General features: G+C 39.5%; 1 protein-coding gene across 3 annotated transcripts in view; it reads right to left on the bottom strand.

The window, feature by feature from the left end:
• The window catches only part of lrrc24 (leucine rich repeat containing 24), a 31595-nt gene extending 11074 nt beyond the window's left edge, over positions 1-20521 (bottom strand). The window contains exons 1-2 of one of the 3 annotated variants that reach the window (XM_074650298.1): positions 20418-20521; positions 5900-5957 (exon numbers count right to left, since the gene is read on the bottom strand). Coding sequence is in view for 1 of the 3 variants with exons in the window: in XM_074650296.1 (XP_074506397.1) it covers positions 5900-6123 (224 nt within the window). In the remaining 2 variants the exon portion in view is untranslated. Of the gene's footprint in view, positions 1-5899; positions 6352-20267; positions 20388-20417 lie in introns of those variants that run through there. The other 2 variants (XM_074650297.1, XM_074650296.1) reach the window with 2 other exon arrangements.
• Positions 20522-24512: the final 3991 nt, after the last annotated feature.

Here is a 24512-nt window from a genome sequence, read left to right as displayed (position 1 = left end):
TGTTGAAGAGAAACAAATGAGTGCATGTTGCTTAGATGCTTGTGCATGTGTGTGTGTTTCACTGTCATGCTACCTCAAGCAGAATCCCTGAGCAGCAGCAGCAGCAGCAGCAGCAGCAGCACTCTGCCACTTCTCCCAGCGGAGCATTTGGTCTAAAACCCTCACTCCATCTCTCCGTGCTCAGACAAACTCGATAAATCTTTGCTTTTTAAGAGTTCACATGATAAACTGCTGTGACAGGTCAGTCTGCGGTGTCAAGACTGTTGTTGGTAACATAAGCCGGCCAGCAAAGAAGCTCAAAGGTTATTGATATAAACTGCACAGAGGCTCAACGCAACCCACAAACTCTTGATTCTGTCTTAGGCAATTTGATGCTTTACAGGCTGTAGCTGTGGTCTCTACCACTAAACACTTTTTCAACTCCATGCACAGTGAACAGCAGCACTACGGAATGATTTAGAATAATGAACATATATTGTCTATTAAGGTCCAACAAGTTTTCGCGCTGTAAGTCTTGCAGTCCCAATTTGATTTGCGACTGATAATTGAGAAGTAAAAGCACGATGGCAACTTTATGACCACATAATCGATATCCATTTTCCACACAAGATTTACTTTTATGCACTCAATTGCCAGGAAGGCTGATTGCATCGTCACATCATCATTGCTCAAAGCTTAAGGAGAGATTGTAAAACTCATTCATCCTTGTGACATGCTTTTATTCTTGTTATTCTGGTCTTTTTTTCCTCTAAAATCCTCTAAAAGGTCTTTGTCTGCGTGACTCAACAGAGGTGACGTTGCAAAAGCGCTGTAAAAAATGTGTCTAGCGCAGATATCATATTGATTTTGGAGAAGAATGTGTTTTTACAGATAAAACTATCATAATACAAAATCAACACGTCTTCATACCTAAACAACAGAATAGGTCGTTTGACTCCCAAAATGAGATATATGACTTTTCTATTTTGTTACAAACTGACTTATTTTACGTAACAAACATACTTATTTCAACCCAATTCACAATCTTTTCCTAAGCCTTACCAAGTACTTGTGTTGCATAAGTAAATCTAAAATCTAAGTAAACCTATGTTGGAAGTTTATTTTGAAAAGACACTGCATGCAACGAGCGGAAAGTGACACGCCGTCCCCGACACCTCCAAAACTGATGCTAGAGGGGTACCTAGAGCGTCATATTTTGAAGCGTAGGGCCACTGACCAACCGTCGGTATTTGACGAGTTGGGATTGAGAATGTGTTGCTCTGTGAGGTTGCCAGGCAACCAGCGGAGACTCCAGAGAGTGAAATTTTAGGTGGATTTTCTTACCTTTGGACAGAGCCAGGCTAGCTGTTGCCCCCGTTTCTAGTGCTAACCGGCTACAGTCTCTAGCTCCATATTTACTGAACAGATATGAGATCGCTGGCAAGAAAGCAAATAAGCGTATTTCCCAAAATGTCAATTGTGATTTTCTTTTGTTATAGAAAACCAATAAAAGGGAATGAGTCGTCAGCCATGGTCTGTATTTGTGTGTTTGTCACTCATTGTATTGAGGCATTTAGCGAACACGCTGGCAGCAATTTCCTGTCACCTTTTGAAATACACTGTAGCTGTCAGTGTTTCCGGCCCTTCACATTTCAGAAGGATCTCTGTGTCAACATCACCTGCCTGACACTTACTCTGGTGTTTTCTCAGGATTTCTTGCGTCGCCCCTTTTCAAATGCCAATTTTCCTGTAGTCTCTCTCTCTCTCACACATGCACACTGTCCATTCTAATTGTCAAGGTTGGTTGATGCAATCGATCAGAGCAATTTCACTCTCAGCTTCATCTGACAGTCTGCAGGATTTATGAGTCAGTGGATTATGCCAGAGCAGAATGAATGGTTGGATTTTTATATTTCGTATGCTCCATTTTCATCAATCTGATTGCACCCCACGACTGCTCACCCATTCTTATGTGTGCCTGTGTAGTAATGAGAGGAAGGTAAGGTGGACACACACACACACGTGTAACGATCACATTTGATTGCTGCTCAGTAGTTTTGTTTCACGTTGTAATGGATGGATGAGATCAGACAGGTTGGAAGATGGATGATGGGGAGTCACATCCTCCTCTATTGAGAGGCAGAACAGCCTCCTTCCATTTTAATAGTATCGCCAATTTTGAGAAAAGTGTTCACATGAATGAATCTGTATTTGTTTTCTTTTAAGCTGTTGCATTATTGCGTTTCCCCCCCTGATGTTCCAGATGGGTGAATCTGAATTATATATATTAGTCATTTTTATGGCAGTTTGGTTGAAAGTGCAGGTATTACTCAAGCAGCAATAAAAATGTGTGTGACACACAGTGTGTGTTTGTCCAAAAATGAAATGAATGCTTTGCAATGCTTCGATAACGATCGCTTATCATACCCGCTATATTGCATTTCAGTAATATTGGGTGTGCGGCAGTGTTTACAGAAGGAGTCATTGAATCCTCATAAATTGTGTTTCTTTGTTGCCGTGAAAAGTGACAGCACCAGCTGACTGCGAGTGATGGATGCCAGACGGACGTCAAATAACACCCTGGCATACAGTATACATTGTGATTATCTGTGTAGACTGGCATATAGACGGGGAAATAATGAAACTGTAAAAGTAATCTGTTTTTTTTTTTTCCTCATGCATTTCTTATTTCAGCTGATCTTTGCCATCTGCCCGCATCGTTCTCAACTCGGGCCAGGATTGGGGGTGCTATACAATTACAGCCAAGAGAGATTTCAGTCATCATTGTCTGGCAGACAGTAGCCAATGAAAAATTAAAGCCCTCTGCAGGCGTAAGAAGTCAACTTGTCTGTACGGATCTGTCCACATGAGACAGATACCCCACCCTCGGAGTCAAACAAACGAGGTCCTATCTGGGGGCCCGCTGTTTGGCTCCACGCTGCTTCATGTGCGGAATAGCAATTAACCGGAGGGGCGCGCATTAAAACTCTTTGACATTAAGGAAGAAACACTTAGAAGTCAGAATTAGAAAACATGACGGTCTCCCTGCATGTAAGCTAGCAGTGGCTCTAACACTATATTCTTCCTGGCTTCTCCCATAAGTGTCCCTGTAATATTCCTGCCAGATTCCTAGAGGGTGTGTGCTGTGCTCAGCAGTCATCTTATTATGCTTCATTTTTTCCCATCACAACAGTATCACTTTAATATTCCCACGTGGGTTGAATACATAGTGGCTCTGCAGTGAAATTGCTCATAGTTTGTCTCCAAATTGTATTCTAAGATCAAGACAGCTGTTTTAGTGCAGTAAGTGCTGCGGTACGGCGGGACAAAACTATAGCCAATCTAAAGTAACAAATCACTGCTGCTGTGACACATTTGTTAGGAAATGTTTTGATAAATCACCTTTTGAATCGTGTGTTTATAAGAGAAGCTGCAAGTCCAATGCACAAAGACACATCAGCATGGGTAGTTAGTTTGTGTTGCAGGATATAATGTAGATATATAGACTCAGTTGCCAGTTTATTAAGTACACCTGGCCAAAACAAATGCAGTCTAAAACAACAGCCCTGCAAAGAATCCAACGATTCGATTCAACTCGACACTGCAGTTTGTGGTGCTGTTGAATTGTGTGCTGTTACATACATACAAAAATACACTCAGTGTCCACTTTATTAGGTACACCTGTACAGTCTAATGCAATTCAATGGAATTGTGCTGCCATAAAGTTTACTTTTACGATGCCTCTCGTGCTCAGTTTTTGTTTTGGTGAAGGTGGTTGCGCTTCAACAATGGGATTCACGGCGGAGAGCTAGACCCAAAGTCCGATGAGCATAAAAATCTGATAGGGTAGCACATCCCAGATTTCAAGATCAAGGAGGACAAAATACTAACATTTCACTTGTTTAATTGGCTCACATCACAATAGACATATGCTTACGCGCTTCAGCACTGAGCTTTCTTCAGTGCGTTTGAAGTATACAGATTCAGTTGAGTAAAATACACAAGGACAGAGCTAACACACACAGCTGGGAGTTGGATCCAATTATTTAGGAACCAATCACTTTTTTTCCCACATGGCTCTACATACAGGGACCAAACACAGGCAGAGCCTATAGTTAAATCTGATCCAAACCCCAATGTATAGAATGTTGAGCTCCACAAAACACTGTTCCCGGCCATGATTGGTTCACTATTAAGACCAGACACTAGATGGCGATAAGGGAACACTTGAATAAACGTCATTGATTTTTAATTATAGGCTGGCTGTTGTCGCTGTCATAAAAAGGTGTTAATCTAATTATACGTTTTAACACTGAGGCTGTTTATAGGGCTGCACAATTAATCTAATATTAATCGCCATCACGATTTTGGCATCACACAATTAAATGAAGATGATCGCCTGCGACATTGACGTTTAGAAACTAACACCCAGCCACCAGGGGGCGATAGAGATGTTCTGGCTTCACTTTTGGGGCGCTGTCATGCCGCTGCGCGTGCACCCTACAGCAGTAGCCTGTGAGAAACGTTCCTGAATGTTGCGTCTGCAGTCCGGAGTATAAGATTAATATACTGTATATTACTCATTTTGCCCGTCAAAACGAAAATGCACTGAATTGTGATGAAGGACCTTATTTTAAGTTTATTTTAGGGGTGTCAAAGTTTACGCGATAACGCAAATTTGTTTAAACAACACTAATTTTATACATACATTTGCATAAAGCAAGCATATTTGCCCACTCCCATGTTGATAAGAGTATTAAATACTTGACAAATCTCCTTTTAAGGTACATTTTTAACAAATAATAAATGTGTGATTAATCGCGATTAATAATGAACAATCATGCGATTAATCACGATTGAATATTTTTGATCGATTGACAGCCCTTTATTTTGATGCAAAGATGTGAACGTTAGCAGGAATTTTTGTTTAAATGTGAAAGTGCAATAAAAATATTTCTTCATTAAAATCAATCAATAATCGTGATAAATAATCGTGATTATCATTTTGGCCGTAATCGTGCAATCCTGTTATTAATGCTGGTGTTGTACTGGACTGTATAATATTCAGAGGTCCATGTATGTAAATACAAAAATAAAAAACCCTCTCAATATAATGAAGCCCAGTACAACACCACCTTTAACCATGACCTCAATAAGAAATAATTGAATTTCTGATAATGCCACCAAAAACTGAACATTATGAGCTCGGTAATGATCGAGGTCATGGCAGGGCTGTTGTGTTGGACTGCATGAGATTGCACTAGACTATTAACTATCAGCATGGAATAATAACATTAAAAGGGATGTGCTACTGGGGATAGTCTGCAGCACTGATCCTTAATTTGGTGCTGTTGCTCTATTGTTTTGCACTATACTGAGAGGTGTTTCTAATATTTTGTCCACCCCATTCATGACAATAAGGGTAAATGTTGGATGAACACTGGCCACTGACCTAAAATGGATAGGCTATGTATGCAGTATGCTATTAACTATTAACACATATTAATATTAAATAATAAAGGGGATGTGCTACTGGGGCAATGATGACTCAATTTGGGGTTTGGGTGCATTCAGGGTTAATAAGTGTCAAATAATGATCATTTCACTTTAACTTCTATCAACATGATATAATCCTGCATACAAAACACGTAAGAATTCACATCTTTTGTTCCACTCTTATACTATAATCTCCCAAAGTAGGCTAGACGACAGACAGCTCTCTACTTAAATAGACATAAACAATCTTTTTTCATGTGGTTTTTGGGATTAAATTAAAATTAAAGTGTATTAAATGTGAGTCTGTGATCCTAAAACATGCCTACATAACTGACAAACAACATACAAGACTCTCTATGTTACTATCCCAAACACACACTGTCCCCTTTTTTTTCCATCCCCAAACACACAACTGTCGACCTACCGTTTCCCTGCGTGCGTGGACTTGATCCTGGCAGCGGTCTCCCCACTTGCTTGAGCGACTTGAAAGACAAAAACAAAAGGACAAAAACAAAAGAAAAAAGATGAATCCCACTTCAAATCAGTGCAGATAAATGAGCCAGAGCATTGTTTGCCTCCCCTCTCGCTCGCTTTTTCCGCTCGCTCCTGACTGGGCAGCGGTTTAGAGTCCACACAGGCTGAGCTCATCCATTGTAATTGGATGCTGAGAGCCGGAGGAAACTGCTCGCATCTGCCAACGCTGGACGTCAGCGCTGATGGTGGTCGATTTAGACGCTTATCTCCCTCCTCTGATATTGTTATGCGGCTTTGATTTGGTTTTCCCTTTTTTCCCCCTCTGTCTTTTCCCTCAACGCGGATGTTATCTTCCAATAGTGACCCACTCCTCTAATTATCCTTGCTTGACTTGACTCCCTCCCCCCTTTCTCTTTTTCTCTCCGTGCATGAGTGAGAGAGAAAAAGATAAATTGAGCGACTGCCTGGCACCGAGTGTTGCATTTAAAGGTCCCATATCATAAAAAAAGTGAGATTTTCATGTTTTTCTTTATTATAAAGCAGGCTTAAATCCGATATAAATACTGTGAAAGTATCGAAACACTCAATCCACAGGGAAATTCACAAAGCCCGTATTCAGAAACTCTGCATTTGAAACAAGCCGTTAGGATTTCTGCCCATTGGTGATGTCACGAATATATAATATTTAGATCCTTGACACAATTTTAAACGTAAAACATTCTAAATGTGTCCCAGTTTATTCCTGGTTGCAGTGAATGTGAATGTCATCAGCTGGCACTAGCAATGTTAATGCAATTCTGTTGCAATTCCGTCAAAATGCGCTAAAACGGAGCATTTCAGACAGAGGGTAAATACAGGTATATTCAGGTCGACAGTATGAGGAAAATAAAGTTTTTTTTTAACATTAAAGCATGTAAACATGTTCTAGTAGAAACACAAAATACAAGTATGAACCTGAAAATGAACATGATATGGTACCTTTAACTTCAAGTGTAATTTCCGCGGCTAAATAAACCATGACAAACCGCGACACTTTAATGTGAAACATCACATTTGCAGAGAAGCAGAGTGGTTTCAGCACCACGGACAGCGGCCTTGTCTTTTTATTATGAAAGGTTAAGGGTGTAAAATTTGCTCCTCCACGCTCTCCCGCTGGCTGAGAGTGACGCTTGTTATATTTCCTGCGGTGTCAATGGCAGGCAGAACAGAAGTGTGGAAAAGCGCGGTAGGACGGAGTTGAAGAAGTGCCATTTCTGTCTAGCCAAGGGCAAGTGAATTCAAGCTGAACCGCGGCCCGTCCGTATCCTGCAAAACCATATTGCTCAGTCATAGCAGGCAGCTACAGCTCATTACTAGCTGTGAGGGAGAGGATGAATATATGAGCTGAAGTTTATTCTATTTTCCAGCACTTTTAGAGCCCCTGTTGCTGATTGTTCAGCTGCAGCATTTGTAACATCACAAGGCTTCGTTGAACAGGCTTTTAGGGTCTGGTTCACAACCTTTTTGGTCTTGCATAACCCCACAGCCCTGTCAGAAGAACTCAACCCATCTTGTTCCAAATGTGTTTATAAAGGCCTTAAGCAATAATGTTCTCATACAGTTGTACAAATGCTCAGGTCGGTTTGGTACAAGTTTGCCTTCATATGACTACATTTCATCCATTTATCCCTCCATGTCTTCAGCCATTTAAACTCTTTTAATACATTTCCACTATTTATCTGAAAAATTTAGCTATTTCATCTATTTAAGTTAATTTTAGCTAGATAATTAGCTTTAAAAAGTAGGCTAACACTACTGGATAAATGGTTGAAGGAGTTAGCTAAAAGACAAAGTTAACAACTGCGTAGGTCTACCTGTAATTTAGCTAGCTGCTAATTCTAAGCAGTAGGCAAGCCTAACTGTTTACCCATTAACACTATCGATTTTAACCATTTATCTATTAGCCTTTAGCTGAGCTATTTCAACTATTTGTCCATTAGGGTTAGTGTCTAGAAGGTAACCTGCGAGTTGGGAAATTTTTTTCAGATTTCAGATCAGATTTCGCAATTTGTGGGTTACCCTCTAGACACGACCATCCATTAGGCTACTTTTAGGTAAGTTAACTCTTTTTTAAAAGGAACAGTGTGTAACATTTAGGCGGACCTATTGGCAGAAATGGAATATAATATTAATAAGTGTGTTTTCTTTATTGTATAATCACCTGATAATAACAATTGTCGCGTTTTCGTTACCTTAGAATGAGCAGTTTATATCTACATAGGGCCATTCGCATTTTCACAAGTTTCAGTTGGTTGCAATCTGCAACCTCACCGCTAGATGCCGCCAAATCCTACACACTGCACCTTTAAGTGTTTATCTATTATTTTATCTAATTATTTGAACTGCTTTTTGAGCTATCTAATTATGCATTACTTTTGGCGAACTGTTTATACCTCTGATGACTCAACATGTGGATACTGTTTTTTTTTTTTTTTAAATAAGTTGATACTCTATAGGCCCTTTTCACAGCAGCCATTTGACATACCATTGCAAGGTACACAAGGGTGTAATTAATAACATTGATTATGGCCCTGTTCCATTTAGGTGGACAGGAGCCCTGGTATTGTGCAAGCTGGCTCACTGGAATAGCTGTGACACTAAATAGAACGGGACCATAATTAATTCTATCAATTACACCTGTGTTCACCCTGCTATGACATGTCAAAATGCCTGCTGTGAAAAGAGCCTATTGCATTCTCACCTCATAGCCTACCCCCCGGCGATTGCTGAAGTACCCCCTCGGGTAGCACAACCCATGCCGACATGTCGTAGCCAAATCAAATGGTTGGGAATCAAAGAAGTTACACGCACGCGCTATCTGTGCGTGCGTGCCCCCTCTGATGATGACTTGATCACACACTAATCACACTCACAGTGGTTAAAACTGCGCTGACCCACATTTAGCATCACTTGATTAAAGCCTGCGTGCGTACGTGCGTGCAGGCTTGCTGACGCGTAGCTGTGTGTGAAAAGGTTCCCATGCCTGAGCAGGTACATTAGTTTGTGTCTAATTGCGTGTCTTTGTGATGCTGAGCGCGCCGCAGTGTGTGTTTGAGCTTGGATTTTAATGATCTCCTCCTACCCCCTCTGGGCCAGCACGAGCCTATTTCGACCCACATCAGGATAATTAACATCACGCTGAAATGTCTGTAAGAGCAGAGGGCTCCTTTCACCATCTTTCCTCTCATCCTCCTGTTCTGAATTCTCCCTTTTTTGGCTCACAGGAAAAGCACCCAATGTTGAAATACAACCTACAGGCTATTTGTATGCATGCAAAGTCCCATCCGCAGTTTATTTGCACATAAATTGGTCCATAAACTTTGCTAACAAGTTGTGTTTTCCAGCCATAAAAAACAAAAGCACCCTATTAAACAGCCTTAGAGTTAGACAGTTGGGCTTATAATATCACGGTTGCCAGTTTGAATCCCCAGATCTGCAGGGAAATCAGTCCCAAACTCACTCTCTACGCTGTCCAACTGTCTAAGTGCACTTAAACAAGTCACAGTTCCATTAGCTCTGCGGTCAACCTTACGAGACTGAGGTTCTCTGGGCCGTGTACAAGTGTGTGTGTGTGTGTGTGTGTGTGTGTTTGAGTAAAAAAAACAACAACCTTGCAGCTACTCCCATTGGGATTGGCTGTAATTAGGAATGTTCTCTTTCTCGACTTGCCTTGTAAATGAAAACACCTCTATATCAAAGAGGGAACACATTGGACGCAGCTTTGCTGTGGAGGATTCGTCCACCTCTAACACTGAAATGATGTGTGGTAACACAACAACAACCAGTCATAAGTCATTTATATAGGCCTTTAGTAAACATTTATAAAAGTTTGTTAATGATTAATAAGTTCTATGCTAACATATCACAAATGTGTTGTAAGTCATCTATAAATCTAATTACTTATTGATCATTTACTAATGATTTGTTTATTATCATTTCAGGATCTACTCAAGGTTTATAGATGACTTACAACACATTTGTGATACGTAATCTAGGGCTATCAAACAATTAAAATATTTAATTGCGATTAATCGTGATTAATTATCAACACGGGTGTGTGCAAATATGCTTGCGTTATGCAAATGTATGTATTTATGTATTATTGGAAATCAATTAACAACACAAAACAATGACAAATATTGTCCAGAAACCCTCACAGGTACTGCATTTAGCATAAAAAATATGCTCAAATCATAACATGGCAAACTGCAGCCCAACAGGCAACAACAGCTGTCAGTGTGCTGACTTGAATATGACTTGCCCCAAACTGCATGTGATTATCATAAAGTGGGCATGTCTGTAAAGGGGAGACTCATGCGTACCCATAGAACCCATTTACATTCACATATCTTGAGGTCAGAGGTCAAGGGACCCCTTTGAAAAGGGCCATGACAGTTTTTCCTCGCCAAAATTTAGCACACGTTTGGAGCGTTATTTAGCCTCCTTCGTGACAAGCTAGTATGACATGGTTGGTACCAATGGATTCCTTAGGTTTTTATAGTTTTATATGATACCAGTATCTTCCCTCTAGTTTTAAAACTGAGTCCGCTACAACCTCCGACCTCTACTACGGCGTTACTATCAGCCTAATTTGCCACATGTTGATGTTGTTGATGATTAGTTCATTGTTAACTAAAGGCTTTTAAACAACTTATGACTGTTTGGTATTGTAAAGTGTTACCCAATGGGTCTTTTGTTCCCCTGGTTTCCTTTGAAGTCCAGGTACATCAAGTAGAAAAACAAGAATTTCTTTTCCTTGAATCACAGCGTGTGAAAGATTCTTGAATTACGAGAACAAACTGACACAGAGGTAAGAGGGGAACACAGGCTTCTTGTCATTGTGAGAAACATAATTGTGACTGAATCATCCATCTCTTTGTGACTGAAATTGACTGGTTTGAGCCATTTTCAAAATGACAGGCAAAGATAAAACTTTGACGACTTGATTCACAGACAGATGGAAGATGGCGATATAGACTAAATCAAAGTACCAACAGGGCAGTATAATTTCCATTTCCATTCTTTATAGAGTGATATAAATGAACACAATTTCCATATAAATGTAGAAAAAAAAAAAACCCAGGTGAAGAAATCGCCTTTTTCTGTCTGCGATGTGGTCTACACGGGTTAGAGTCAATAACGTGCGCAGACAGATGCGGGGGAGATAACAGTGATTTAAAGTGAAACTACACACAAACACACACGGACGTACACACTGTGTAATGAGATGATCTCCCAATGAAAAGCATGCAGGACATGAAAGCTTTACAAATGGCCGCCAAAACAACAGCTGTAATGCGACAGGCAGACATTTGTTCCACTAATCACTGAGGGGATTGTCAAATACAGCCGAATGGAGGTTAAGAGAGTCTTATGTTATTAGGCCCTGCTACTGTGACTCCACAACACACACAACACACAGACACACACTGTGGATGAGTCCGCTGTCCATCAACCCTCGCCATGGCCCTCACACCTTGACAGCTGTCAGGGATTTTGACATGCGAGATCACAGAATAAAGGGATTACACTGATCTGGGGAGAAAAGGCATGTTCCCACTTCCCAGCAGATATTTCCGAGGGTGTGCACATGAAGTAAACAACGGTGGGTTATACAAGAACACTCGCAGATTAGGTTCATTCAAATGACAAGTATACATGTTTTCTTATAAATCATAGTGGTATCTAACTATGCAGGTAGCTTTGGTTCAACAGCAGCATGTCCCAGAAACTAAATCCTGGTTACTCCGTTGACTTCACGGTCAACAGTTTGACAACTGTTAAACTGTTTGACAGCATGTTCTACGGATTATCCAGGCAACACTGGAGAGAGATGTTGCTTTTTTTGTTTTAAAGCTGCACTAATCAATATTGGAATATTAAAAATGGATGACATGACTATGTGTAATGTGAAAAGGGGTTGCACATCACAAAACATAGACTGTATATACGGTGCATGTGACGGACCCGCAGATAATTACAATCCCCAGACCAGAACATCAATACTGGACGATTTTGCAAAACCTTGAATTACGCTGAATGTTTCTTTCTTTTTTTTTTTTTTTACATATACAATTCCAATGTTTAGAGAATTGGCGCTTTCTACAATACATGCCCTTGACAACTTCAGCACAATTACACCTTCAACAAATGATTTGTACACTTGGTGGCAGCTAAATAAGTTGTAAACACAACATTCACATATTATTATCACCCTTTAAATTGATACGGTGACCTTGTTAGCAAAAAGTTGCTTATTTACACATCCAGCAGTTATGGAACAACATTATCATTCATTTTAAATCATGTATTATAATTCTCTTTTAGCTTTGTTTTGGTCTCTAGAAAACTCCTGAGGGAAATATCTGACTCTTTAGCTATTAAATGCTCCATTATGTTCACCAGCTAGTTGCTAACTGTGTCTGTCTGCTGTTTGGTGCTGAGCAGATAGTGTGAAGTGGGTTTTTAGTAATTTTTGGCTGAAAACAGCTGCCTACTGTGGCTGAAAATGGCGCTATGAGGGTGAGGGTGAATTAAAACAGTAACGCTGTGCGTCGGCCAGCTAAACGATGAGCTGAAACTTGCTATAAAGCTCCGTAAAGCCGAGGGCAGCTGCAGATTCAGGTGATAATTCTCTGTAGGTTCATCACCGAGAGCGATCCCTTTCACATTGTCATTTGATACATTATTGTTATAAAAATGTGTTTTTTTAGCTTTAATGTTAGTCAAAGGTTATACCAAATGAACTGTGATTAAGGTATTGTTAGGGTTAAAGGTTGAGTCAGCAATTCTGGAGAAAGATTGTTGATACTGCGATCAGCATTTGCCAGATTTACCGTCCCTCTCGCTCCCTCTGCCTCTCTTTATAATTATAAAGCACTAGCGGTGCAACAGATCACAAAACTCACGGTTCAGGTCACAGTTTTGAGTCACGGATCGAATCAGGAACAAAAAAGGATAATAATATAACTTTTAGAGATGCCCCAGTTTTTGCCCGCAGATACAGACTGCAGATTGTCAATGAACCATATAGAATGATACAGTTTTTGTTGTTGTTTTTAAATTTAAATGTTATCCTTTTTTTGTTACAGTCATTTATAGTGGTTATTTACATAAAAACACACAATTCAAATGATTAGGAAATAAAATATTGTAGAGTAGTACTACTGTTTAGCTGTAAAATGAGAAAGTTTGTTGACCCAGCAGCCATGTTGAGATCAGTTGAGGAAATACGAAGCAGCGCCCACCAGCCAGAGCAAACTTTCTCATTTTAAAGCTTAACAGTACACTACAAGATGTTTCTGAAAACAATTGAGGCAAGAAATAGGCATTACAGTAACAGAATATTAATTCATATTTGATCAGCGCTGCCTAGTTTGATCGGAGTTCATGAGTGATTGACAGCTGCCTCTGTTGAATGAACAGCCAATAGGAACGCTCTCTCTCTGAAATGAACTGTGATTGGCCAAAGTCTCCCGTCACAGGCTAGATCTTTTAAAGACTGAAAATAGAGCCATGAGGAGGAGCAGAAGTCTAGTTTTCTCTCAGAACACTTGAATTACAATATGCTGAAAGGTTATTATGGAATTTTTGCCCAATGATGCCAAATATTCTGCCTACCGCATATTGTCCTGTTGAGCCAATCATTATCACAGAAAGGGAAGGGAAATTCCTTCACCGCGACAGCCCCAGTGAACTGACCCATTAATAGTGTGTTTGAGCTTTTATGTCTCCGTCTGGAAACATTAATAGACTACAAAAAAGTGCAGGCACATGCACGTCCAACCAGATAACAAGGTGCCAACAATCAGGACAGAGGTGTCTCCCTCTTCCTGGATATCCCCTGATGCCTTTTCATCTGTGATTCCTCAGGAACTCTATTACTATTGCAGACGAGCATCGTGCTTGTGCACCACAATCAATACTCTTCCATTAAGGTGATGAACGGTCCGTTTCCCCAACCTTCTGCAGTCAAGACAAATTCTCAGGACCCACTGATCCAAATCAGTCAATGTGGGCATGACAGCACTACACCCAGGCTATGTGAAGGGTAAAGAGAGTTGCTGACTGGGGGAAGTCCGGCCAACTCTTCCATCCCCACTGGAGGACATATCCTGTGTAATGCATGCTGTCATTTACCTTAACAGCAGTCAACTCGTACAGAGACGTCCGTTTCTCAAATGTAGAGTGAAGGATACATTTTATCTATCAACTCTCTGAGGGTACGATCTCGTCTTCGAGGTAATTTCAAACTAAATGTGAAGTGAAGTTTAGCAAATGAACATCATTTTGGTTTAAAGACAGAAATGTAGAGGTTGGTAATTTCCCCCCCTTTCTGGCATCAACAAGGTGTCATGGTAACTGACTCGGCATCTGAAATGAAAAGTATACGAGCCAAGAGAACATATGTCCCCACGGTATTCTCAGTCAACATTAGTATCATTGTTTACCAGCCGACAAAGACACACACTGTTCTTTAATTTAAGGGTGAAATGCAAAGTCACCCTTCAGGAAACATGAATTAGCTTACTCATTTTTACAGAGATAGACGTGTAGCAAAATCCTTGGCAGAGGCAGCGCCACGGTAATTTAATAAAGTCAGTGTTGTTAGCTCGCTCCGGAAACTATTTGCCTTCAATTTAACAGCTGACATGTTCTTCTATCCTTTGGTAATCTGAAGAGAAATGCAGCGGGGCAAAGCAATTACTGGGTGACTGACAGGCTCTCGGCCGAAACATTTAGCTAAGCCAACAAAGCAAATTCTGCATAATGTTCAAACAAAGTTCACATGTTTCTCTGGAAGAGAGAGAATGCTGTGAGTGTTGGCGGTGAATGGTGTTGACTGCTAAAAGGATCCACATGGCATGATTGAATGAATAAAAATTTAACTGTTCTCAACAGTTACGAATACATGAGGGCCTGCAACATGACAGGAAACTGCTAAAAAGCTTAAACGCAGAAATTAATACTATACAAAAGGCAAATAATGATCTCATGTGTCATTAAAGTTGCACAAATTTACATGTCACAGTCAACTGATTAGCCGGTGTCTGAGAAAATGTCTCATTGCTTTGGTAATCTCACTTTGGACTTGGTAAATACCAATTTATGAGAGAAAGTCTGCTTTACAAACTGGCGACTTGGAGTCTGACACCGTGTTTTCCATGCAGGCAGGGATAATCTGGCGAAAGACACTGCCTAGTGGCATTATGGGAAGTGTGGCATCCAGGGTTTTTGTAGCTTGATCCATTTTAGGGACTAAAATGAGGCCAACGATTATTTTAATCACATATTAATCATTTCACCTATCAAATGTCAAAAAATACAACCAGACTAAGAGTTACAATCACGTTAGCTGGCTCCGTGAGGATGTACTTGCATCAGCATGCTAGCATGCTCACAATGAAAATGATGTTTAGCAGGTAAGATAAGATAAGACATGACAAGATAACATAAGATAAAAACTTTTCTTTTCTCATCAATTCACCACAGAGCATTGATCTCCAGACATATAGCATCATCCTTACAATCATTCATATATTAAAATAAATTTTAAAAGTCCATACTAGGGCTGTCCTCGACTAAAGAAATTCTTAGTCGACTAACACTCATACAATTTTGTCGATTAATCAATTAATTGATTTAATCGACAGATCTTTGAAACTGAGTTTCTCCACAAAGAATCACAGAAAAGCCCCACTTTAAATCTTGTGGTTACCAGAGATATGCTCATACGTTCCTTGAGAATAAGTTATTCATCATGAAAAAAAGCATAAAAAAATGACTGATTGACAAAATAAATCTAAATCAAAACGAAGGATTAGTCGACTAATCGACTGAGACAGGAGGCAGCCTTAGTTTGTACATTCAACAGTAAAAACCAGTAAAACCGATACCACTGATAAAACCAGTAAAACTGGAATATTGCAAGAGTATTTCACATTGTTCCAGAATATATCATGTTCAACAGCCTTACCGACCAGATTGCACGTGCCAATGTAGATCCCAATATCAAGTACTCTGTGAAAATGTGAAAATTGGACCCACCAACCAACAGGCTGATAAAGCCATAAAGCCACCTCACTGGCACGGATCAAGTTGCAAGTCCCCAGAGCCCTAGATGACAACTATATAATTACTTGTTTTGTTGGACCAAAACAGAAAGATAAAATAAATCAACTATGATATAAAACTGAGAAGTAGAAAATGCTCACATTGAAGACGTTGGAACCAGAGAGTGTTTGTCACATTTGTTTGATAAATGACTTAAACCATTAATCAAAAGTGTTGCCGATTAATTATCTGTCATTACAGCACTATGCTCGTCTTCCTTACAGTAAATCTGACTCTTCATGCAATTTGTAGAACTTTATGGAAGTGCAATACTACATTGTTGGAGTACTCCCCCACAATGACTCCTTATGAACTGACGAAACCTCCAAGCTCATGCCCTAACATACTGTGTCAAAATCACTATTTCGAATTTTGCTAGACCACACATATTGACATCAGGATGAAGGATTGTTCCGTTAATTCATTAATCTCTGATGATCTGAATAACAATAACAGCCGCTCTCTCTCTCCCCAACCTCATTAATGAAAGTATAGCGCTGTGGTGTCACACTGCAGATATGTCGTATATTATAGCCGACAGAGGCAACAGCTTGCTCGCTGTGACCCTGAATGGGGGCTGGATTTCAGTTCTGGTAAGGAGGAATGAGTTCAGGACTGGAGTCACCTTTCAAACAAAATGCTACAATGGGCCCCCAAGCAGGAAAATTGCTTTCTGTCAGAAAAAAAGGCAACTCCAGTCTAGGAAATGTCCTTCAGCCACCCCTGACACAAAGGCTGTACTAGCCCACCACAGTGTTGCTCCGAGGACAACATGGACTGCATACAAGGATTCTAATCAACAGTTACAACCTCCATAACAACCTCTGTCTGTTACGGTTTGGATCAGTACTTATAATTCGACTGCAACGGTGGTTCTCTCTCTGTGCCTTGTTGTTTCCTATCTTCCCCAAACAGGACTGCTCTAGCTGATGTGATTGTGTGACTGAACGGACTTATGTAACAGAAAAAACAAAACAACAAGCCAACACCGACAATAACAAGTGTTGTGTATGTTGTGTTAACACTTAACAAGCCATTGACATATAGCTGTGCTCATTATGTAGCTTAATCCTGTAGCCTGGTGGCAACCCATGATGGATGTTATGGCCCAGTGATAAAAGGGCTTGGCGGCTGGAGTGTCTGTTAAAGAGTCTGGAATGGGAGAATTTCTATTGCCTCTCAGCGTCTCTCAACATGGCGATGGCGAGCCGGCGGCTCGCAGCTAACGGTGCTAACAGTGCAAGCAACGGCGAAAGTGCTGACAGAGATAACAGTGTTAACCTGGGGGGGAACATGAGGGGGGGTGCTAAGCTTCCACGACAGCGTTATCAGCTGTAACCGCCGTATGAGAGCGGTGAAGATCAGCGTCCGTGAGCTACCCAATGGGGCACGCTCACATGCACTCAAAGCAGGAATGCACCAATCCGACTTTTTCAGTCCTGATGGCGATACCAGGGCTTTGGGTATCGGCCGATACCGAGTACCAATCCGATACCGGTGTTTAATTAATAAACTGCATGCCTCACTGTGTGGAAGTGGCTGGGATCATTCTGTGATGTGTAAGGCAACATCAGACTTGACTTAAACAACTTTGTAAAACAAAATGTAACATTGTTTTTTGTTAAAATAATAAATCGTTCACCAGCAACTTGGTAAAAAAATCTTCAAAATTAACAGGAATTAAAATTAAACTGTAAACCTTTTTTAATGCAGCAACAAGTTGGTCAAAAGTTAAACAGGAATTAAAATTGCAGTATATAATGTTTATAGTATGTAAACATAGAATTTAATTGAATTAATCGGCCCCATTGTCACTGATACCCGATCCAGCTATTTCAGTGAACGTTTGTATTTGTTAGTACTGCTTTGTGCTTCATGTGCGGCTTATAGCAGCTAGTCTAGTGGTCGGTTGTTGCAATGATGCAGACCGACATTGCTTTAGAGACACTATGTTGCAATGCTGTATGTTAATTCCACACAAGTTTCAGATTTATCTATAGAAAATGGGCTAGTTGTTTATAATAAAAAATATTTCACGCATGCGTGTAACGTGTCACATACATGCTAATATCCAGGGCAAGATAATGTGCTTTACTTTGACCAAGTCACAGCTGCCACGCCAGCAGATTGTAATTTTCCTTTTTGTAAAAATGATTCAGTGGATACAGAAAGCTTTAATACCTTTAATAAATAAATCATCATGTTTCCCTCACACAAACAATTACAGTACCCTCCTCCGTCCACTGAGAACACAGAGTGTGATATTAAATATCAAAAACAAAATTGAAAACACTTTAATCTAGCTACTGGACATTTTTCATCATGTAATATTTGCTTGCTTAGCCATGTTTGAAGCATGAAATACTCCCAATGCCAGCGTTGCCTTGATACCATGCCATGCTGCAGCTGTGCTTTCATGTAGACTAGTTTTTAGATTTGCAGTCATGCTGCCCTCTTCTGACTTCACATGGTAATGTGGCCAATCAATTGATGCTTAATGAATTCATCAGTTAGGCCAGTGGTTCTCAAACTTTTGGGGCCAGAGACCCCTTACAGGGGAGAAAACCAAGGAATGTTAATACCAATTATATACCTTTTGATCCGAGGGTCATTTTATTCTAAATAAATTTGGATCTTAAATGCTTTCAGAAAATAAACAGTAGCAGCAAGACTGACATAGTCCTAATAAATCCAGACATTTAAACTTTCAGTAAGTGCTTCAACAATTTCCCCACTGTGGGACTAATAAAGGAATATCTTATCTTATCTTAACTTCAAAATAATGAACTTATTGCTGTGTGTCACAATCATATCAGAGTTTCTATTGGCCCAAAGTCAACGTTGGTGGGAGTAATGGACACAATATGCATGTTTTATTGGTGCAAATGGTCCCCATCTGTAGATATGTACTGTTTAAGGATACAGCACAATTTTATAACTTATAGCAAATTATTTCACGGACCCCTGGAGATCCCTGGACCCCACTTTGAGAACCACTGAGTTGGGCTGCCAGGACACTACAGAGGGAGTCACTGCTGTTTTTAGAATTGTTTGATTTAGTCCGATATAGTTGTGTATCGAACCTTTGACCTTATTTCCACTATATTTGAATTCCAGTATGTTTGGTGAGAATTTAAAACACACATTTTTGTCATTATTTTGTGGCAGATATACAGTATGCATTTAACTTTACTGCTAGGGGGGGAAAATGACATGTGTTTGTTGAAGAAGGTTGTTGTACAAAAAAAAAACATTATCTTAAATCATAAAAATAACCTATGTGATAGACTGTAGCCTGTTCTATACCTTGAAGGTATAGTATTGGATTTGAGCCTGCAGTATTTTGAGCAGTTATGCTGTCAAGTACTGATGCGAAGATTTCTTTGTATTTCTTTGAATTTTGTTTCATTGTATTCTTGAGCTGTTTGTTGTAATTCTTTATATATAAAAGCCACCGTTTTCTATGTTCTGGGTTCACCCAGTCATACTCATCAAACTTGATCTTAGTAGTCAGAGTTTAGTGGTCTAAATAGTGTTTCAGTAACATTTCCACACACACTGTTAATATTTGTATTTGTGTTGCATGAAAACCATGCACAGATATTGATTATTGGCACATATTACCAGTGACATCAGCTTATAAATGTTGATAGCCTGTTTGAATCAGTCTAACCCTGAAAAACAGCCTGACATAACCTGCACAAGAAAGTAGATAATAAATTTTTTATTCAAGATAATTGACTCTCCACCACCATCTAGTGGAGAAGTGATAACATGACACAGTAGCTGCATAGAGTAGGTCAGCATTGACTCACATACATACAGGACAGACGACTGAGCTACATACCTTTATACTGTTTTCTGACTTTTCTCTAACCTCTGCTTTTAGCGTCACACATACACAAAACTGTTTTGCTAGAAAACAGCAGTGGTTGGTTGTTGACGTTCTCATCTGGAGAGAGTGAGTTAATCAGTGTGTTGTTGTACTCACCTGTCTGAACACCCATCATGTGAGTCTTGAACCTCCTCTACAATCTGCTCCAAGTTCAACTTCTAGCCTCTCTGTCCCAGTTTAACCAGTCACAGCTTCTCTGTCCCACAGAGTCCTCAAAGTGCTCAACATGTTAAGCTGAACGAGGCACTACAAACAGCAGAATGTCACTCACACACGGTAGTAGCTCCTCAGTGAAGGCAGAGGTCACCTGAATTGAACTGAAGCCACAGGAGCATTTTAGCATTTTAGCATGTTAGCTAGCCTGCACCTTGATGACGCAGTACCTTGGGTGTGTTTGATTTGGGTCACAGAGTGTGCTCACCAGGTGATTAATTAAGGTGGATTGGTGTAATTAGTCTTCTTCTTCTTGTATGATCCTGAAAATGAGCACAATATGGGACCTTTAACTCGCAAAATTATCTCAGTTTTGTTTGACATATTTTTTCTGAAATAAGGTCCCATGGGGTTCACCAGAAGGGGCGGGACTTAGCCTCTCTGTTAGTCACCATAAGCAACTGGTCATATCAGACAAGTATGGCTGTAGCACCAAAATCCCTGGATTGAATTGAGCTTCGGTGCATTTTATTCAATATGAATTCAACTTTTAATTTGTAGGAAGAAAATTGTGTTTTTCCTTCTTTCAAAGATTATAGTTTCACTTTAAGGGGCCACAAACCCAAAAGGTCTGGAATCACTGGTAAATAATGAAGAATTATGGGACAATTTTGGTCATGTAGATTCCATAATTTATGTTTGTCCATGTTGTATGAGATATTCATTCCAGTGTTTCCATAATGGGTCGTATATACTGCATGTAGTCTGAATAATTCACAGCTTTAGTGCTTACTCTCTGACTCATTGAACACTCACAACATGAAGTGTAACTGAATCAGAAAGGAAAGATTTGAGCTAAATATAAAATGCCCAATATTTATCAAATTGATTATATAAAACATTCCGAATTATGCATTTTGAGTGGTATGAAGGCATATTAAAAAAATAAAATAATGAACACTTCAGCACATTGATCTTTAAAATAGATTTTATTTACCATTTTGTAATTCAACAGTTTACGATATACAGCTGACAGGACTAAGACATTTCAATGGATTTTGGCCCTAAAGGTTGAAGAACAAGAAGAACAGACATGGTTAGATAGATAGACAGATAGATATGATCGAGGATACCAGAAGAACTGTGTTCTCTTTTCTCACTTGTGCTTTTTCTTCTCCACTCCTCCCATGAAACAATTTACATTGGCAACAATACTGTTTTTCCACTGACACTTGGGACAGTTTCTTTCAGCCAGACCACGGAAAATAAGACATTATTTGACCAAACTTGTGTTCTTTTTTTCAAAATGGAAGTTTGAATTATTTTTTTTTCCTGTTGCTTATACAAAAACAAACGAATGATTTCTTTAAAGTGCTGAAACATAAGAGTATGCTTATATGAGCAGTAGTAAGAAATTCAAGAGGTAATGTTCTGTAATTTACAGAGAACCACAGAAACAAGGTAAAATCAGTTTTTTTTTTTTTAGTACAGTAGAGCAGCTGTGCTGTGAATTTGTGTATAAAAATGGTCCGAAGCTTCATGTAGCTCACGTTCTTTAACATCAGAGACTTTCTGCACAGCCACTTCAGTGTAAGATGATAGTAGGCAATAAATAGCATATTCGTATCTGAAGACATGGGTCAATTATTATCTATTCTCAGTTGTGTGGTTTTTTTTAGGTTTCATGCATGGAGGATTAAATTGCCAGATAATTGAATTGAGAGAAATAATTGGACCCTTGTCTGATACGTATATGTCATATAATTGCCTAGAATGCCCACATAAAACTACATTATGTTCCGATATTATGCATCAGAGCTGCACGTGAATGAAGATGAGAGTTAATGGGTCCTGACGCTAATTCAATCTTGGTGGCAGAGTCATTTTGGTGTTTTGATTTTGCTCATTTTTTTTACATTTTTTGTCACAACTAGACGAGAAAAAGCCAAACTGTTTGGGTTAAGGGGCCACAGAATATTAAAGGTAAACAGCGATGTACGACTGTTGGCACTGCACTGTGTAAAACATAGCTTCAAGTTCACGAGCATCGTCATGTAGCTGCAGCCGCCATCTACACCAGAACGAACCATTCTTAAGTATAGTTCAAGTTTCGATCCAAAGCTTCTCGTTTGGAAATGTTTTTTTTCTTTCAATATTAGCTGGCTTTATCTTAACCTTTCATAGAATACAACTTCAAAAACAAACAAAAAAAAGTAGTGTCATTTAACATTGGATAAACAATGATTAAAATCTGAAGATAAAATATGTAGTTTTCTTTCTCTTCTTTTAGTACAAAAATGTTTTTTTCTTCTTAAAAGATAGACTATTATTATTAGCAGAATAAGACTCGGCTAGTTCTAATAGGTTAGAGGTACATTGACATCAATACTGACACTACGCCTGCTCTACATGCAGGCTCAGCAGTAAGAGCTAATCCACTACACACAGAGTACACGATAACACCTGACATTGTCTACATTACACACTACAAGAAAAAACGCAAAATGAAACAATACCCTCCCTCCCCCGACCCCGCAAAAAACACACTTAACCCTCCCTAGAAATAAAAGCAAAGATAAAACACACACATACACACAGTCCGATTATATATTTTTTTTACATTACTGTACAAAGAGAGGAAGAGTTGTGGGGCCAGCAGAGATGGCGAGGGTTGGGATATATAGAGAGAGAGATAGCATGGTAACACGGTGGCTAAGCTTCACTTACTACAGCATGAACACACGAGACAGGCAACCACAAACAGGAAATGGTCTGAGCTACAAGCTGTCCATATTATGCACTGAGAATAATAACTTCATATCCACCCTTTTTCAGCACATAAAACCTCACTTAGAAAGTTTAACGCTCCTTCGATCGGCAATTTCTACTCAGAGGAAGCAATATATTTAGATTAGTAGATGTTTCGTAGAGCACCTGGTTTTGCAGTGATTTAATTAAAACTAAACGCTATTACAGAATATAATGTGCGGTGAGAATAGTTTAGGAATAAACCATAATAATCTACTGTAAAAAAAAAGAAGAAGTTAAAAACCTGGGTAGAAATATGTGCTTGTTTCAGAATGCCCACTGTGCTTATCACGATTATATTCACTATATTTGAGCTTCTGTGCTTCGCATTGACCTCTCTCATTGTTGCTTTCTTGACATTTTTTTTTTTTTAAGTCTGGTGTCTGTTGGGCTTTTTGTATTTAGTTCACAGTTGTGCCTTTACTACCCTGAGTGTCAGCATCACTCCATCTTGTGGATTAGTGGAGCGACTGCACCTTCATGTTAAAAACCCTATCCTCTCGTGGGGAATAGTTGTGAAAGAAAAGAAAGAATGTGCAGATTTAATCTGAAATTGTGCTTCATTATATTTCTGAAAATCAATGAAAAGCCTGACAAGCATGAACACATATAAATCCTTCAAACAATAGTTCACCATTTTGGGGAAATACACTTATTTGCTTTCTTCCTGAGACTTAGATGATTAGATTGATACCACGCTCATGTCTGTACGCTACATATGATGCAGGAGCCAGCAGCTGGTTAGCTTAGCTTAGCATAAAGACTGGAAACAGGGGGAACAGCTAGCCTGACTCTGTCCAAAGGTAAAATCCACCTACCAGGACCTCTTGCACTCACTAATTTACACTTTATAACTTGTTTGTTTAATCCATACAAAAATCCAATTGTCAAAATGGCAATTTGCAAAATTACGGGGGGTTATGTGCCATACTATAAGGACCAGTTGCCAGGCAACCAGCAGATGTTAATGTGCATATTAGGCAAACACAATAAAACATGTTAGTTAGTGAGCGTCAGAGATGCTGGAGGCAGATTTGGTTACCTTTGGACAGAGTCAGACTAGCTGTTCCCCTCATCCAAGTCTTTATGCTAAGCTAAGCTAACCAGATGTTGTCTCCAGTTTTATATTTACCGTACATACCATGTGTGTGGTATCAATCTTCTCAGCTAACTCTCAGCAAGACAGCGAAATAAGAGTTGTTCACAAAATATCAAACTATTCCCTTTAAATCTCTCTCCATGTAAATGTGCTTTATACAATATACGATTATGCGAATATGTTCCATGCTCATACTGGTATCACAGCCATCTGGTTCTCCAAACGTCTTCGATATTATTAATGATTTCACAGCTCACAAACAAAGAAAAACTACGACAAGAACAAACGTTACAGTCAAACCTGATGCAATCCTAAAAATCCTCCGTCCGTGAAGCTAAAAGCATCTCACTACCACCTGAGCGGGCGTCCAACAAAGCATCTTAGGATGAAAAGACAAAGGGACGTGTGATCTTCACACAGCTGTCTAGATGACAAAAACCAAAAACCTCTCTTATT

This window comes from Sebastes fasciatus, chromosome 11, assembly GCF_043250625.1.
Source record: "Sebastes fasciatus isolate fSebFas1 chromosome 11, fSebFas1.pri, whole genome shotgun sequence".
In the NCBI taxonomy this organism is placed as follows: Eukaryota; Metazoa; Chordata; class Actinopteri; order Perciformes; family Sebastidae; genus Sebastes; species Sebastes fasciatus.
Note: the sequence above shows the minus strand (reverse complement) of the source record. Positions and strands in the feature narration are given on the sequence as shown.